At 43.8% G+C, this 18,361-nt stretch overlaps 1 protein-coding gene across 1 annotated transcript in view; it reads left to right on the forward strand.

Annotated features, from left to right (window-relative positions):
- The first annotated feature begins 268 nt into the window (after positions 1-268).
- The window catches only part of LOXHD1 (lipoxygenase homology PLAT domains 1), a 159,318-nt gene continuing 141,225 nt past the window's right edge, over positions 269-18,361 (forward strand). Inside the window, exon 1 of the mRNA XM_031045698.2 lies at positions 269-671. Within this exon, the coding sequence (XP_030901558.2) occupies positions 269-671 (403 nt within the window). The remainder of the gene's footprint in view (positions 672-18,361) is intronic.

The following is an 18,361-nucleotide window of genomic DNA, read 5'->3' on the forward strand; positions in this document are numbered from 1 at the left end:
AGACAAAAGAGAGAGGAAAGTGCCTCAGTCAAGGAAGTGAAGTGAGGCAGGAAGAGCGAGAAGGAGGCTGTGAAGGACAAAGGACAAAGGACTCCAGGACACACCTAAGCTGGTGGAGAAGGAGGACTCTGGGAAAAAAGGACAGCCCAGTTGCAGGTAGATAGAGGAGGACTAACGAACATCAGTGATTCATAAAGGAGCCAAGGGGCAGAACTGAGGTTAAGGAAATTGGAGTGTTTTTTAAAATGTAGAGGTGAGAAACAATGACATGAAAGAAAAGACCAAAAAGAACGAAGTAGAAGAGGAGGAGCAGGAGGAAGAGGAAGAACAGGTGGTGGAAGGGGTAGATGAGGAAAATGGGAAAGATGAAATCCAGGAGACAAAAGGCAAAAAAAAATCAAAATCTGAGGACTCAGAGGTCGATGAGAAAGTGAAAAAAAAGAAAAAGACCAAGAGAAGGGAGTACAGCAGCGAGGATGAGGATGACTATGAGCACAGGAAGAAAAAGAAGAAAAAGGGCAAAAAACACAAAGAAAAGAAGAAGAAGAAAGGTGACAAGTCCAAGAAGGGAAAGGCAGATGATAATTTTTTGGAGATGTATGAACAGGAGCTTCGGGACTACCATTCGGACTCCTCCAATGCGACTGAAGATGAGTACAACAAGAAAAAAGGTCAGTTCTATCATTCCTCATCTCCCCTCTTGAGCAGACATTTATACTGTTGGCCCTACAGATGCCCATCTCAGTACCCTTCCTGGGAGTGCAGGCACTTGTCGTTCCTAAGTGGAGGATATTTCTAATGAATTAAGAATTTTTACTATGTGAAGTGGCACTGACAGATTGTGTCTGTATTAGCTTTTCAGTTCATGAAGTCTCCTTGCCGTGTGCATGGTACTGCTGTAATTACAGTCTCCTAATTAATATTTGCATTGTGGTACTGTTCAGAAGCTGCAATCAGCAGGTTCCGTTCTTGTAAGCAGGTTACATAGCAAAGACGCACAGTTCTACCCAAGCATATGCAGATTTTGACAATCAGAGGAGCAGGCAGTGGAACATTTAGGATTGAAGTAGAGGCAGAAGATCCAGCATGCCACCTCTTTGGCTGTTGTAAGTAACCAAATATGCTGGGGAAATATTGCTGGTCATCCCTAAATCTTCATACTGTGTCATTACAATAGTCTGGTAGGTTTATATACACAGGGTAATTCAGTTGGAAGATGTTCAGTTCAGGTGCATGGCATGCTGTGAAGTGACTTAAGGATATAGATCATGGAATCATAGAGTGGTTAAGGTGTGAAGAGACCTAAAAATCACCTAGTTAATCTCCTCTCCCATGGGCAGAAACACCCTCTGGTAGACTGGGCTGCTTAAGGCAACAGGTCCAACATGACCTTGAACACTGCCAGGGATGGGGCAGCCACAGCCTTTCTGGGCACTCAGTTTCATTAAAAGACCATGGTCTGGAGAAGGATTGCAGCCATCAGCCTGGCAAAGTCTAGACAGCTTGTGGAAAAAGTCTGTACCTCAGCATTTTATCTTCGGGGCTGCAGCTAGTAATCCCCTCCTTCCTCAGGAAACCTGCAGTGTTGTGGCAGAGGTGAGGAAACTTCAGGGCAAATGGCAATGACCGATGGTATAGATCCATGGTTAAAAAAAAGTCATCAGTAGGTAGGAGGATGCTCCTCATCAGAGAGGTGGGCAGCAAAGAGGTAATGGACCACTGAGGGGTGACACCAGCTGTCCATCACCTGTGCAACCGGATCTTGACATGACTGGGGCAAGATGCTTACCCTCTCAGCACCATGGTCTCTCCATTAGTCAGAGTAATGATGCATTTTGTATGTGACAATTTGGAGAACCGAGTGTGCTTAAGGAATCTTGTACAACATTTCACGCTTGTAGTCTGGTTGTAGGTTAGCTATAACTGATGACTTCTGTAATGGTGCCATATGGCTGTGATGGGAAAAGAAAAATAATTCAACTGCCTTAATGCAGAGAAGCAAGTTCCTCCTGCATATACTGTATTTAGGTCATTTCACACAACCTACTGCATTTGTGATGGCTTTTTAAGGGGAGAAAGGTTGTCTCACCACATACTACAATTTTTTTAATAATAGAGGAATAATAACTTGCACTTTTCAAAGACAGAATTTCCAGCACATATTTTTAATGATCTTTCCATCTTATTCTGCTTAGTTTGTCAACCATTTCTACATGGCAGGCAATAGCTTGCAGTTGAAACACAGGGAGATAAATGAAGAAGGGATTTGATTCTCATAGTCCCTATCAGAAATTAAAAATCTTGTTAAAAAACCTGCAACTTTAACACCCCCAGGATCTCTATGAAAGCTGTCATTTAGCCATGAGTCCCACTGAACCACTGGCTGCTCTAATACATGGTGGACTCTCCTGCTGGAGCTGTGTCTCGGTATTTTGCATCCTTCATTTACAATACACATGTACGTGAGGGAAGAATAGTGAGGCAAGGAAGAGGAGAAAAATGCTGGGCAGAACATACACTGTCAATAAGTCACTGAGGTTTTCCACCAGTGAAAATATGCCTCTGGGCCATTTGGCGCCAAAAAGCAAAAACTCAGGAGTAAACTCTAACTGCCCTATGCCCCTGCTTGAGTTTCAGCTATTCCCTCTGCCATGCATTGTGCTGCTGCTCTTCCTGTTTTGATTCAGAACAGTAGATTTTTGTCTGTGTGACTCATTTGGAGGCTGCTGCTGCTTTTCTTCCAAAGGACCACTGAGTGAAGTGACTGTTGTTGGTCAGGGTTTTGAGAAACGTGTAGCCTCTGCAAAAAGCATCCTAGAAACTTTGGGATGTCATCTCCCTTTGGTACTGGTAAATATTCAGTAGAGCTATATTTCAGCCCATAAGCTGTGATTCCTTTTGCAGTAAAAAGAAAAGGTGTTGTAAATGTTTTATAAACAGGTAGCCAGTGGTGCCTATATCATCTAATATCCTCTCTATCTTACTCCATTAGTGAACAGGGGCAGGGATGTCCCCCATCACTGTTGGTGATTCAAGAACAAGGCAAATCCAGCTCCTGGGGACAGAAAAACAAAAGATACCAAGTGACTGGGAGATAGTGTATTTGAGAAAATTATAGCAGAGGAAGCAGGCTTTTAAACTAAATTGCAGCTGTTGTCCATTCCTGTGATCCTGGTGTTAATGAGATTGCTTATTTATTAATGAAGTACTTGCGAAGTCACTTCTGCAGTGCAGTGTGGAGAGCTGCAAGTAGACCTTATTGCAGCCTTTCAATACTTAAAGGGGAATTATAAGAAATATGGAGAAAGACTTTTCACCAGGGTCTGTAGTAGCATGACAAGGGACAGTGGTTTTAAACTAAATGACAGTGGGTTTAGATAGGACATAAGGAAGAAGTTCTTCCCTGTGAGGATGGTGAGACACCAGCACAGGGTGTCCAGAGAAAAGATACTGTGGCTGTCCCATCCCTGGCAGTGCTCAAAGCCAGATTGGAAGGGGCTTGGAGCATCCTGTTCTAGAGAAAGGTGTCCCTGCCTGTGGCAGGCGGCTGGAACTGGATGAGCTTTAACAGTCCCTTCAGTTCTGGTTTAAATCCATTACACCTTCCAACTCAAACCACTGTATGATTCTACAATCCTGAACTGCCAACAATAGTGCAAAGAGGGCATATTGTGTTATGTAAATTTAATTGGTGGAATCAGTGGATTTAAGATGCAGTAGGTATTCAGAGCCTTCATATAATGCCCTGGCTGCCTTAGACTGTCATTGAAGGTTCTATAGATACCAGCAAACTGAGGTACAGATTGGATGTCTAAGGCCTGAAACCAACCCTTTGAAGGAACCCCATTTCTTTCTCTATATCTTTCTCTTGATATCTTAGAACTTGTCTGTGATGGAGAAGAGGAAAACTGGTGTGGTTATTGATCCTCCTGCTCAGGTATGGGTGCAGAGAACCATGAAGGAATGAGTCAAGTGTTACATCTGTTTTCTGGGTCACTTCTGCCAAAGCCATGGGTACATCTGAGTTGGTAGAAAGAAAGGAAATATTTTCTTCTCCAAACTTGGTTTCATGCCACTAACTGAGTCTTCCCTCTGGCTGAGCTGGCAGCTGCTGGGTTGGTGACTCCAGCATGGAGACATCCCTGGTCTGTGGCATTGGAAGAAAACTCCCTCCTATACTCTGCAGAGTGCTGCTGACTCAGGAGATCTTGGTGCTTCTCTTTTTGCATAGTTGTAGCTCACCAGAGGCATACCTCATCTCAGAGGAAATCAGTCTTTTTGGGGTCATATTGATGATTAAATCTTCATTAAAAAAAAAAACAAAACAAAACTTTTTCTTTTTTTTTTCTTTTTCTTTTTTTTTTTTCCTTCCAAGTTTCACGTCTGATATCAAGAAGCATGTATCTTTCTTTCAAAGGGAAACAAATCCTTTAGTGGGTTTCCTTGTCTTTGTGGAAGCTCTACTGTAGCATGTAGACAGACCTGCTGCACTTTGCTCTCTTGGTCACTTGGTCACCACCTTCACCATTTGAACCCTTGCAGATGTCTCCTTTCATTTACAAGTGTATGCTCAGGAAGTGTGGCCAAAGTTCCCATGACTTTTTCACTGAGGATGAAGGATAAGGCACTTCCATACATGCAATTTATCAAAAAGCAGGTCTGTGTGACAGTAAATGGCTAGGAAAGTGTAGGAGATTCTTGACAAAGATGCTGTAGAGGCCCATGGGATGTATACACTCCCAGGCAAGAGAGCAAAGCTTGGATTAGCTCCCAGGAGATGCAGTACTTTGAGGCTTCAGTCCGTTCATCTAGGGACTCATGCTGAGACCACTTTGTATGCAACACCACTGGTTTGTCCATGTTGCATAGTGGGTGAAGCTGGGCTTCAGTGATGTTGGCAGTGCCAATAATAATCATAAAATGGAGAAAGCTACTCAAGAAATGCATGTTTTTGTTAGCACATTGTCTCAGATGGTGATAGGAGGGAGGAAAATGGACACTGTTGATTTGTAAATAGAAATACAAGCTGCTCATAATTTCTTTTGATGTGAGCCATCCATTTTATTTTATTACATTTATCGCATCATGTTTCTTTAGTGACTGCAGCAAAGGGTTACACACAAAAACATTCAGGACACTCTGAGTTTATTGCTGACTTATGTTTAATGTAATTCAGCAGCAGAATGAAGGAGGATAGCAAGTGCTGTGTGGTTGCCAGCTCTCTCTCTGTGCTATGTACAGGACTGGAGAGAGGTATCACATATTTTTACAACAGATGATTATCAGAAGCAAAATCATCTCATCTGTTCGCTATATCCACTGATCTTCCCAAACTGCGGTTTTGATGAATATTCCAAATCAGGATAAGCAAAGACTCTTCTTTGGAAGACAGATTTTTCTTCTTACAATTAAATTGAGTTGGGTCTTAGGCATAAAGCTTTCAGGGAAGAGTTTTGTAGTCAGTTTTATGTCTTCTGATCTGGTGGGACATGCAAAGCACGCCACCAACAGAAGGTGGTGTTGCAGGTGCCTTGCATGCAGGTGAGATCCACCATGTCTCCACCTCAGCATTTTCCGTAGTTACAAATCACTGCTTGAAAAACGACCTCTGAAAAGGTTAGATCACTTTTACCCAAAAGCTATCAGCATGTGTGACAGAACAAGCCAAATCTAAACTAGCTGTGATATTAAAGTGTTGATTAAGTTGCAGGAGCACATGCTGATATTTTTATGTAGGCACCAAAAACTACCCCTCACTGCAAACTTGTGTAGCCCAATGGAAAGTTGCAGTTGCCTGGAGATCTGCTGAAATGGGGTCTTACAAATTGTAAATGAGTAATTAAAATGCTGTGGATGGGGCTTTGCAAGGAATCACAGCAACTCTTTGTCGCCCATGATCAGCCATCAACCCGCAGCAGGGCTGCTACTAGTCATTGGTATGAAAAATCAGTATTGCAAAGCCAATGAGTGTAAATAAACCTTTCATAGTAAGCACTTGTTGGTATCTGAAGGTTTAAACCCTTGCAGATGTCTCCTTTCATTTACAAGTGTGTGCTCAGTAAGTGCACACACAGGGCTGGGGGGAGTGAGGGCTTAAGTACCCCTGCCCAGGCAGGACTCAGCAGCCCCGAGCATACATAAGAGCCATCCTGGTTACTCACACAAGATCCATTTGGGATGGCTCAGCCCAGCTGCCAGCACCAAAAACAGCACAGAGGAACAGCTGTAGGCACAAGGCTGCCAAATGCTTGGCGCAGCTGATGCACGGCTGATGCCTGTAAAACCCACACCCATGAGAATACAGCCTTACAGCACTGCTGCTCTCCTCACACCCCAGATCTCATATCTGAACTGAATAGCAAGTTCAGTTTCATATCCTTAATTGCCTGTGGCTACTTTTTAGACTGAATATTTGGGTTTGGACTTTTAACAGAAAATGCCTGAGAGTTCCTGAAGAGAAACTGAACAGGATTTCACTGAGAAGCAGATGTTGAATGCAGATCAAGATATTAAGTTCTAGAAGTGTTTTCCCCAGCCTATGTGTCTAATCAGGCTGCACTCAAAGCAACCAAGGTGTCCTCTTTGAGAAAGGTGGCCTTGTGACCTTTAGAGGATGCAGGACTAGAACTCAATCACACTAGAATCATTCAAGAAGATCTGGGGATTTTTGCTTTCTGTCTTCCTCTTCCTGCCTTCTCTCCTTAAACTAATCAGAATTACTGGTTTTTAGAAAATCTGAGATTTGCCTGGGTAGCTTTTCATTCTCTGGCTGCAGAAAGAAAAATGAGGAGCTGCTTTTCTTCACAAATACAGCAGATCCCTCCACTGCTGCATCAAATTCCCAGTTTCAAGACTGCACTGGTATTCTAAGGGTGATTGGTTTTGTTCTTGCTTATAATTCATTAAATATACTTCTTCCAGGATCTTTGTAAAGCTGTTTATCACCCTCTCCCTGAGTATTTGGACCAGTATCTGAGCACTGTACCATTAAAACAGCAGAATTATTTCCGTCCAAATCTAAAGTCTGGTTAGAAAATGGTACTGAGCTATAAGGGACTAAGCATAGAGAGAGAACCAGGGCAAACCTGGAGTCCTGTATCCAGCTCTGGGGCAACAACACAACAGGGACATGGAGCTGTTGGAGCGAGGCCAGAGGAGGCCATGGAGATGCTGCGAGGGCTGGAGCAGCTCTGCTCTGGAGCCAGGCTGAGAGAGCTGGGCTGGGGCAGCCTGGACAAGAGAAGGCTCCTGAAGGGGAGACCTGAGAGCAGCTCCAGTGCCTAAAGGGGCTGCACGAAACCTGGAGAGTGGCCTGGGACAAGGGCCTGTAGGGACAGGCCAAGGGGGAATGGCTTTAACCTGCCAGAGGGGAGACTGAGATGAGCTCTTAGGCAGAATTTCTTCCATTTTAAGTCAATCCCCACAGCTTCAGGTGAGCTGTTGTATCCATTTAAGCTCAAGAAAAGCAAAAGCTTCTGGTAGGGTTGGTATCAAGGCTTCTGCTTGTAAGCTATGATTTACTAGGGGTCTCTGGGTCAGCTGTCAGGGATACAACTAGGATATTACTTCTACATAACATAATTTTTATCTTGTTAAGGCCTCCACTTAGCTGACTATTGCTGCTCAAACAACAAATATTTGTTTATTCTCAGTGTCTTGCATTTGCAGATATGTCCCCAGGCATTGTCAGAGGAGTATTTTTATGCCTTTGGCTCTTCTACCCTTCTGGACACTGCTGTCTAGCACAATGTCACAGATACCTGAATGGCAGCATTCACAAACAGTCTGAAAATAATAATAATGATGGCTTTTGCTGATGGATTTATATGCATTGCAAGACTCGCTGGACACTTACCACAAAGTAGTTGTTCATCATTGCTGTAATTAGATGTGGCTGTTGGAAACAATCAGTCTTTTTGGCACTTCATGCTCTGATGTTCAGATCTGCTGTATTTTTCCACAGTTTCCTTGATTTTATAGCCATCAGTATTATAGTAGCATGTCTATCAGATTTTCTTGGTGAGCTGTAAGTATTAATCAGGAGATACACGTAAAGAAGTAAAAGGTAGGAGCTGGGAAGGTCAAAGGTTATATCAATTCACATTATTTTTAAAAATCTTTGTTTAAGGTGTAATTCAGGTTTTAATAAGTGCCTCCATGACTTATTAAGTTACAGAATTATGATTAATTCATCATGACATCTAATAACGTATGTGTAAGGATAAGTAACACACATAACTTGCTGTAAATAAAAGCTTCTGCAGGCATCGGTTTGCTGTAAATAAAAGCTTCTGCAGGCATCGGTCCCTGTTTACCATAGAACCACAGACTAGTTTGGGTTGGAAGGGACTTTAAAGCTTATCCAGTTCCAACTCCCTGACACGGGCAGGGACAACTTCCACTAGAGAAGGTTGCTCCAAGCCCCTGTGTCCAACCTGGCCTTGAACACTGCCAGGGATGGGGCAGCCACAGCTTCTCTGGGCACCCTGTGCCAGCGCCTCAGCACCCTCACAGGGAACAGCTTCTGCCTAAGAGCTCAGCTCAGACTCCCCTGTTCTGTCCCTACAGGCCCTTGTCTAAAGTCCCTCTCCAGCTTTCCTGCAGCCCCTTTAGGCACTGGAGCTGCTCTCAGGTCTCCCCTTCAGGAGCCTTCTCTTGTCCAGGCTGCCCCAGCCCAGCTCTCTCAGCCTGGCTCCAGAGCAGAGCTGCTCCAGCCCTCACAGCATCTCCATGGCCTCCTCTGGCCTCGCTCCAACAGCTCCATGTCCCTGTTGTGCTGCTGCACCAGAGCTGGATCAGAACTGCAAGGGGGGTCTCCCCAGAGCACAGCAGAGGGGGAGAATCCCCTCCTTCAACCCGCTGTTCACTCTCTTGGGGTGCAGCCCAGCACACAGTTGGCTTTCTGTCAATCAGCCTCAAAGGCAGCTGGTCTCAGGAACAAAAGGTGCTGGTTGTTCACTGAGAGGTACCAGGGGCGCAGTGTTCCCCTCTTGCAGGCGGTATGGCTGTCGTGGGACAACTGTCCCTGCTTGTAGCATTATCCAGTCCTCACATGCTGGTGGCTGTGCCAGCTACTGAACACAGTCCTGCTGGATTCACTGCCTCCAGCTGAGAGATTCTGAAACATGTTGTTGTCTGTGTTTTTTTATTCTGCAAAAACAACTCAGCTGTTCCTCACAAACAAACCGTGAGACATGTCTTGCTTTGCTCATCTCAGCATCCAACACCTGCAGCACCTCCTGGCCAAGGGTTCTGGGGAAATCAGCAAAAACCTGGTCTTTGGTGAAATTCCTCTTCCTCAAACATGGATATTAGGGGTCAGGGCTGGCAGCAAGGAGAGCATCTCCCCTTGGTTGTGGTTGTCCTACTGCCTAGACAACTAGGAAGTGGAGCTCTTGTTTGGATCCAGTGGTGTGATAGCAGTGAATTAGTTCCACTTGTGTTCTGCAGACACATTGCTTTACTACAGACTTGATTCAGTGTCACAGGTAAAATCAATATCATATTTTACCCAGGCTGCATGATACACTTCCTGTTGGACAGCAGTACCTAATGTTCATGTCCACAGTTGTGATTCAGAGACATCCCACTTCTGGCAAGCCCTCCTCATCTCCAAAAGATAATGAAAGAAATGGAACAGTTTTTTCTCACAAACGTTTCCCTCCCCTGAGGCACAGTGTTTTCCTCCAGTGCAATTTAAACTTGAGTAACAAAGATGTCAATTCCTAAGCTAATTCTGCTTTGCTGTTCCCGCAAAGAACTGAAATTTTTTTTTTCTAGTAGTGCTAAGGCAAAAGCACTTTTAAGTGATAGCTGGAGCAGCAGCTTGGCTTCCTACAGTGCGTGAAAATGAAATGTTGATTTTGCAATACCTGATGAAGTAAAACAAACTCCAAACCTCAACTACAATGCTTGTAGGTACAGACAGGACAGTGTTCAGATTTAGATTTGTATTTTAAAAGATAAATGATGTTTCAGAGCTCAGTATAGTTCTGTTTGTATGTATAAGTAGTAGCTTTGCAGGAAACTTCCCTAATTCATATCCATGAAGCATTTCAAAATGCAAGGTGCTATTAATTCCGCAATTCTTTCTATAATGTATAGTAAAATGTATAAAAGTGTGCAAATGGTTCAGATGTTCATGGAAAAATATCTCTCTCTTTTGCTTTGAACAAAAAATTTCGCATCCATACTGAACTCAAAAGCTGCTTTTGCTAAAGCATGCAAAGAGCAGGCAATCTCTCATAGCATGTGAGGCCCAAATCTGTTCAGTTTGGCCAGTATGAATCCAAAGTATTGGTGCTCAAGTCAGTGCAATTAGTCAGGATCTGTCATTCTGAGAGTGAATGAGAGAAAGTTTTGACTCATTTTGTGTATGACAAGAGATTGTTGCCCAAATTGTGGCTTGATAAAAACCAATTCTGATTTCAAACACCCCTGTTCATGGTGGTGAAAGGATAGTCCTGATAAAGGTGTAATTACAGTAAGTATTTAACTGGTGTGTCCACGTGCATAGAGCGTCATTTTGTCAACCATACCCTGTAACAATCAGCACAGACGCTTAAAAACTTCCAGGTATTCTGCATACATGTAGTTATCAAAGTTCTCTTCGGGTACTCCAAGCAAACATAAGCTGAAGTGCTTCAGTAGGAGCCAGAGTGACTGGTGCTTTGCATGAATCAACATTAAGTGAATATTGAGAACAATCAGTGAATTTCCAACTGGAAATACAGTGAAGCACAGACAACCATTACTGCTGCTGAGGTAAATGCATCCTGTTGGATACTTCTGAAGGTAGCTCTGGTAGCCATAATTTCAAGCTGTATTGGTTTAGGTTTATAGTCAAGATGAAGACAGAATCTTGCTGGTTTCTTCTGCTACCTTGGTGTAGGAGGGTTTAGATCTTGCTCACTTCGTGCATGTAGCCTGGGTTTGTGGATCTTTAAGGAAGCAGAAGGCAGTGAGGGAGATGAGGTTGTCACAAATGAGGTGTATGATGATATTTGACATATAAGCTCAAAGAGGAGTAAAGACATACTGGAGGAGGGAAAACTGCCTTCAGGACACTGGTGCTTCTGTGCACACTGGGATGTCTCACGTCTGCAGCCACCTTGGGCCTTTTACCCAGTGTAAGCCTTACTAAGCTAGCTAGCTTAGCTTGGCTCTAGTTTCTGCTTTCCCTCTCCTTACCCAGACTCTCTGATGACTCCTTGCTTTGCTGTCTTGTTGCACCTGTATAATTGTGGCATATCCCTTAATTATTTTCTACCAAGGGCCACTTTTACTACGCAGTTAGGCACCGTCATGAGCTCCAGCTCATTTCTCCATATTCACCATATGAGAATGTGACCTGATGGGCTCTGCAGTCACTGCCATAATTGATGCTAAGCAGTCCCATGTTTGGGTCAGAAAAAAATGAGTTTATCAGATAAAGCACTCTCTGCCCTGAAGATATTCCTTCCTTGTGGAGCTAAGGGAATTTTGCATGCTCTTAGCTAGAGTATCTCAGCTTCCACTTGTCAGTCTTTACATCTTTACAGTAATTTTAGCAACTGTTTTGAAGCGAGTATTTACTCTGGCCACTCAGTGGACAGGTTTATCCTATCAGCTCTTACTGCATGACAGGGAAATGGATGTAAGTTCTTCCAGAAATGCTACAATGAAACCTGATACTGATTTTATGCTGTCTGTATCTTGTGCTTGAAATGACCATTTCTGAATGCTTATTTTCAGCAAAGAAACAATGTCTGTTATTCCCATTATTGAGCTTGTATATGCCCATGAAAAGCGGTCCATAGCAAATCAATTCTGTTTTGCTTGCTGAAACTTTGGTCTTCATACCAGACAGCTGAACAGTGCAGTCAGCTGGAGATTCAATATCTACCAGATGAGATAAGTGCACCAAATTCCTCTTGATTGAGGTAATATTTGGAACAAATGAGCCTGTATCAGTGGCTATATTTAAAGATTGTATTGACTCTGCCTAGCCCACTGGGAGAAAAGCAAGATTTGGAGACTGGCCTGGAAGTCAAGCGTTCCCATAATAACACCACATATTACCGTAAATTGGCCATGTTCATTCAGAATAGGCTTACCTTTGTTCTAAAGCACGTAAACGTAGGTGTCTTTCTGCGAGCAGTTGCCTGCTCAGCAGGATGATGCTCAAGCTGAGATCCAGTACACTCCCTTTTCCTTTTGTGACCTCTCTTTGGGGCTCACTTATCCATGGTGTGTAATGAACTCAGCCAACACTGGTAGGAAAAGTGTTGAGGAGTAGCACAAATGGGCAGGAGCATCCTCATATTTAATGACCTCACCAAGTCAGCAGCTTGGGTGAAGAGGCTTGGACATTTGAAGCATCCTGTCAAGTTTGAAGGGAGGCAGATAACCAGTGCCGATGTCATGGTTTCTGCCTTATGTTTAACTAAGAAGGATATAGGGGCATGGTGGCTGCAAAGCTATCCATCCATGGAAAGGCTGAGATCTCTGTGCCAAAATACATCTCAGTGTGCAAGACCAGCAGGAATGCATATAAAGGAGTTTGTTTTCACATCATGGAAGCCAAATGTTATTGCAAATCTTTGAAGAAAGTTCATTTTCAAGTCCTGCTGACTACGATGGGAAAAACTATGAACTCTTGAGGTGTGCAGCTAGCAAAACATTGCAGTGTCTCAACAGTGGTCTCTCAACTGGCTCTGTGGAGGAAATGTCAATGAACCAGCCTTCCATACTGCACTTTGAGAACAGACCTCTTTGAGGAGCTTAAAGGTTCCCTACAATATATCTTAAAGATGTCAGACAGCTAAATGCAAAGTGACTACATATGGACATCTCATAAATAAGCAAGGGAAGGAGACTCTCTGGATGCACTTGGAAACATCAAGGGTAATCATAAAATCCCTGTGGGTGCTCCTTTTATTTGCATTTAGTGATTGCTTCCATTGAGGAGTATAAATAATAGGATGCAACCACATTTGGGGTGATACTCCAAAACCTTATTCTATCCTGAAAAACTTTGCTACAACTTGTCTTTGACTGCTGGACCAAGCAACAACCACAAAAGAAAACATGAACAAACTGTGTGCATCAGTGTCAAAAGACAGGAAAATAGCAACCATTGTATTTCATGAGTTTACAAGGAAATATTGCACTTCTGTTATGAGTTGGTTCTTGGGGGTTTTTTTACCTTTCCATTTGACAATGTAAACTGAATGCACACTGGATTTGGAGCAGGCTGAGGTTCTTAATGACTTCTTCACCTCAGTCTTCACTTGTGAATGCTCTGACCACACCACCCAAGTCATGGAAAGCAGATGCAGGAACTGTGAGAATGAAGACCTCGGGCCCACTGTACAAGAGGACCTGGTTTGAGACCATCTTAAGAAACTGAACATACACAAGCCCATGTGACCTGATGAAATACATCCGCGAGTCCTGAAGGAGCTGGTGAATGAAGTTGCTAAGCCACTGGCCATCATATTTGAAAAATCATGGCAGACAGGTGAAGTTCCCGATGACTGGAAAAAGGGAAATATAACCCCCCTTTTCAAGAAGAGGAAAATGGAAAACCCAGGGAATTACAGACCAGTCAGTCTCACTTCTCGCCTGACAAAATCTTGGAGCAGATTCTCCTGGAAGGCATGCTAAGGCACATGAAAAACAAGAAGGTTCTTGATGACAGGCAGTGTGGCTTCACTAAGGGCGAATCCTGCCTGACCTATTTGATGGCCTTCTATGATGGGGTTATGGAACTTATGGACAAGGGCAGAGCAGTTGATGGTTGATGCAAGTTGTGGTCAATGGCTCAATGTCTGGGGGGAGACGAGTAACAAGTGGTGTCCCTCAGGGATCAGTGTTGGGACCAGTCTTGTTCAACATCTTTGTTGGTGACATGGACAGTGGGATTGAGTGCGCCCTTAGCAAGTTTGCCGATGACACCAAGCTGTGTGGTTCGGTTGATACACTGGAGGTAAGAAATGCCATCCAGAGGGACCTTGACATGCTTGTGAGGTGGGCTGATGCCAACCCTATGAATTTTAACCATGCCAAGTGTAAGCTTCTACACCTGGATTGGAACAATCCCAGCCACAGCTACAGGCTGGGCAAAGAAGAGATTCAAAGAAGCCCTGCTATTGTGGTTTAAACCCAGCCATGTTACTCGTTTGCTCACTTCCCCCCTTCATTCCCCAACTCCCGGAGAGATGGGGAGGAGAATCCAAAGAATGTAGCTCCCACAGGTTGAGATAAGAACAATTTAATAACCAAGGTATAACACAAATCACTACTGCTACTACCAATAATAATAATTATAATGATAAGGGAAATAACAAGTGAAGAGAATACATCACCTCACCACCCACTGACCGATAACTCACCCCACACTGCCTGACTGAGCACCTACCGATACCTCTTCCAACCCCCAGAGAACTCACCCTTCTGGGTAACTCTCTGTTCTACATCCTGGGCACGATGTGTTATGGTATGGAATACCTCTTTGGCTAGTTTGTGTCAGGTGTTCTGTCTCTACTTCCTCCCAGCTTCCCCTCCTCCCTGGCAGAGCATGAGACTCACAAAGTCCTTGGTCAGAGTAAACATGACTTATCAACAACGGAAAAACATCAGTGTCATCAGCACTGTTCCCAGGCCAAAAGTCAAAACACAGCACTGCATCAGCTACCAAGAAGGAGAAAAAATGACTGCTACTGCTGAACCCAGGACACCTGCGGAGAAGGAGTTGGAGGTGTTGGTCGATGAGAAAATGAACATAAGCCAGCTTTAAGTGTGTGCTCACAGCCCAGAAAGCCAACCATATCCCGGGCTGCATCAAAAGGGGCGTGACCAGCAGGTCGAAGGAGAAGATCCTGTCCCACTACTCTGCTCTCCTGAGACCTCACTTGGAGTATTGTGTACAGTTATGGTGTCTTCAACACAAAAAGGACATAGAACTGTTGGAACAAGTCCAGAGGAGGCCACAAGGATGATCAGGGGACTGGAGCACCTCGCATATGAAGATAGGCTGAGAAAGTTGGAGCTCTTCAGACTGGAGAAGACTGCATGGATACCTTAGAGCAGCCTTCCAGTATCTGAAGGGGGCCTATAGGGATGCTGTGGAGGGATTCTTCTTTAGGGACTGTAGTGACAGGACAAGGGGTAATGGGTTAAAACTTAAAAAGGGGATGTTTAGATTGGATATAAGGATGAAGTTCTTTACTGTGAGGGTGGTGAGGCATTGGAATGGGTTGCCCAGGGAAGTTGTGAATGCTCCATCCCTGTCAGTGTTCAAGGCCAGGTTGGACAAGGCCTTGGGTGGCATGGTTTAGTGTGAGGTGTCCCTGCTCATGGCAGGGGGTTTGGAACTAGATGATCTTAAGGTTCTTTCTAGCCCTAACTATTCTATGATTCTATGAATTATTTTTTTTAACTTTGCCTGGTAGTGAGTAGTATCTGAAGGGGGCCTACAGGGATGCTGGGGAGGGACTATTCATTAGGGACTGTAGTGATAGAACAAGGAGTAATGGGTTGAAACTTAAACAGCAGAGGTTTAGACTGGGTATAAGGAAGAAACTCTTTACTGTTAGAGTGGTGAGGTACTGGAATGTGTTGCCCAGGGAGGTAGTGAATGCTCCATCCCTGGCAGTGTTCAAGACCACGTTGGATGAAGCCTTGGGTTTAGTGTGGGGTGTCCCTGCCCATGGCAGGGGGATTGGAACTAGATGATCTTGAGGTCCTTTCTAATCCTAACTATTCTATGATTCTATGATATACCCCATGTGCAACTGATGGAGGTGGAAGATAAGAAGTGAATAATTAATTGCCCCTGTTAAAGCCAGATTTGGAGATCCTGGAGACTTTGGGTAGATATTTTCCATCAGTGGAGGGGCTTTAGGGGCTGGCATCATTGCACTGTAGAGGCAAATTTTTGGTGAGGATTAACGCCCATGATCCTAAGAATATTCACAACAGTGACGGAGATGAATCCTCAGCAGGGAGTTCAGATTTTCTGAGTGGTGGAGAGGGTTTTGAAAAATCAGGACTCAAAATGAGGAAAATATTGGAAATAGCGCAAGGGCATCTGATAAAGTAAAGAACTCAGTGGGAGGGGAAGACCCAGTTTGCGTAATGAAACATGTATGATACTTGAGATACTTAACTTCTGTGTTTTCTTAATCTTCCCCTTCACAGCTGGGGAGCCCTGCCTCAGCTGCACTGAAGTAGCAAAATTGATCTTTCTAGCCCAGAAACCCTTGGTTCGAACTGCGACTTCCACAGAAATCCAATTTCAAGCTTTTCAGCTAATTCGGCTTTATTGTCCCAAATCACAAAGTACAAGATGTTTATGCCTGGGATTTGCTAAGGCTGAACATGTTGTCTCAAAGCCAGAATATTCAATTATTCAAGAGCAAACTACTGGGATGATTACAAAATTTCACTAGTGTACAGTTCTTGTTGTCTTAAAACATAGTTGCTGTTCCCAGCAAAGCGACTTAGGGTACAGAATGCTGCCCCCCATCGCAGAACAGTAGCTTGTTCTGCCTGCTGTGTTCTCAAGTTGCAGGGATGCTCTCAGCAAAGATGATATCCATCAGCTGTCAGTGGTTGATCACAAATAAAAGAAATGCAAAGAAAGCCAGGTTGGACATGGTTTGGGGCAACCTGTTCTAGTGAAAGGTGTCCCTGCCCATGCCAGGGGGCTGGAACTGGAGGAGCTTTAAGGTCCCTTCCAAGTCAAACCATCCTGTGATTCTGTGAAAGGAAACAATTCTGGACCCAGACCAATGAACTTCCATGCCTTCAAAGGATGTAGCTAAATAAACTGTCTCCAGATGCCTTCCTCAGAAAGAGCTAGCTTCAGTATTAGTATTAGACCTCTATTTTCTTCCTGCAAAGGAAATCCTGATTTCCTGGACATCTCTGGAAAGCTATAACATCATTGCCTTGAACAGCTGGCTGCACAGCTGTAGTGTGGGAGAAGGGACAGCAGGGCTCCTTTCCCCTTCCAGGGGTGCACCATGACACTTGTCAAATGTAGTGATGTGCTGGTGTCATCAACTCAGCCCCTCCTTTCATCCCTCTGTGCAAAGTTAATTAAAATTGTGCTAACCTCTGCATATGGTCAGTAATGACATGTGCTACTTGATCAGGGCTCAACACATTTGTCCTGGTAAAAACTGCTGCCTGCTTGCTGCAGTGTGTGGAGGCTGAACTTGGAGTTGTCAACGTATAGCGTACATTTGGATGTACTCATGACTTTTCTTGCAATTGTGAGACTCCCACTGTGGGAATTAAGAGAAAGGTTTTGATTTTTAAGAGGTGAGGGGAATATTGTGGCTTGTTGACAGTGTTGCCTTAGACACTTAATTTCCTTGTGTACCATCATCTCATTTGTTAGGAGTTGAAAAGTAGAAGCAGATCAGTCTGACTTATATCTTCTGTAAGGAATTTTAAGTTAGATGTATAGATGGAGTGATGGTGCTGTATAGATGTATAGATGGTGCTGTAGAGGTGCATCAGATCGGTTCAGAAAAGGGTTTCACTTGATGTAAACATGAGCAGATGTAACACAATAGACTCTGCCTGCCACATACGAGTCCTGGCATTTCTCTAGCAAGAGAAGAACAACTCACTAGAAAAACCTACCTGAGCTTTTGAAAGGTCTCTGCAAACTTAGAGTGTCGCATTTACCTCTTTTCCCTCCCTTTTTACAGGAAAAATGCATTCAGCCATGTGCCTGTCAGGAAGAAATTGGGCACAACTTGACCTGAAAACAGGAAAAGAGCTACATTTTGCCGAGTCTCTGTGGGAAGAGGGGGGAAAATACATAAAAGGACCTTTCCCAAACAAATGCTTGCCGAGGGATGTTGAGCTGTAATGGCCACTTCAGAAATGCCTATAGGATGCTCTAACAGTCATAAGTACTTCCATGGTACAGATAAGTTGAATTTGCTTTGAGAGGGCCAGGCATAAAAGAGTACAGAAATATTATGAATTAATGGTGTGAACTCCCTGTTACCAAAGCAGAGTTGATACAGCACTGAAAACCATGAAGCAATCAGTGGTGAATCACTGGGGCAGAGTGGATTACAAGTCTTCTTCCTACTAATGACTAATGTGAGGACGTTGTCTATCTCCCCACACTACACCAAACATCTCCCTTTTGCATGTGTGAATGCTAAAAGGAGGAAGGTGGAATGAAAACACTGTTCATACATATTACTCGTATGCAAGCTGTGGAATTCATATTCTTTTTTTCCGAAGAAATCTCCTTTCCTGTAAGACCAAAAAAAAATATGCCGAGCAAATGAATTCTAAAAATTTACCAGAACACATATCATAGCTTACTGTGTTTATCATAATAATATCC

This window comes from Melopsittacus undulatus, chromosome Z (genome assembly GCF_012275295.1).
Source record: "Melopsittacus undulatus isolate bMelUnd1 chromosome Z, bMelUnd1.mat.Z, whole genome shotgun sequence".
Classification (NCBI taxonomy): Eukaryota; Metazoa; Chordata; class Aves; order Psittaciformes; family Psittaculidae; genus Melopsittacus; species Melopsittacus undulatus.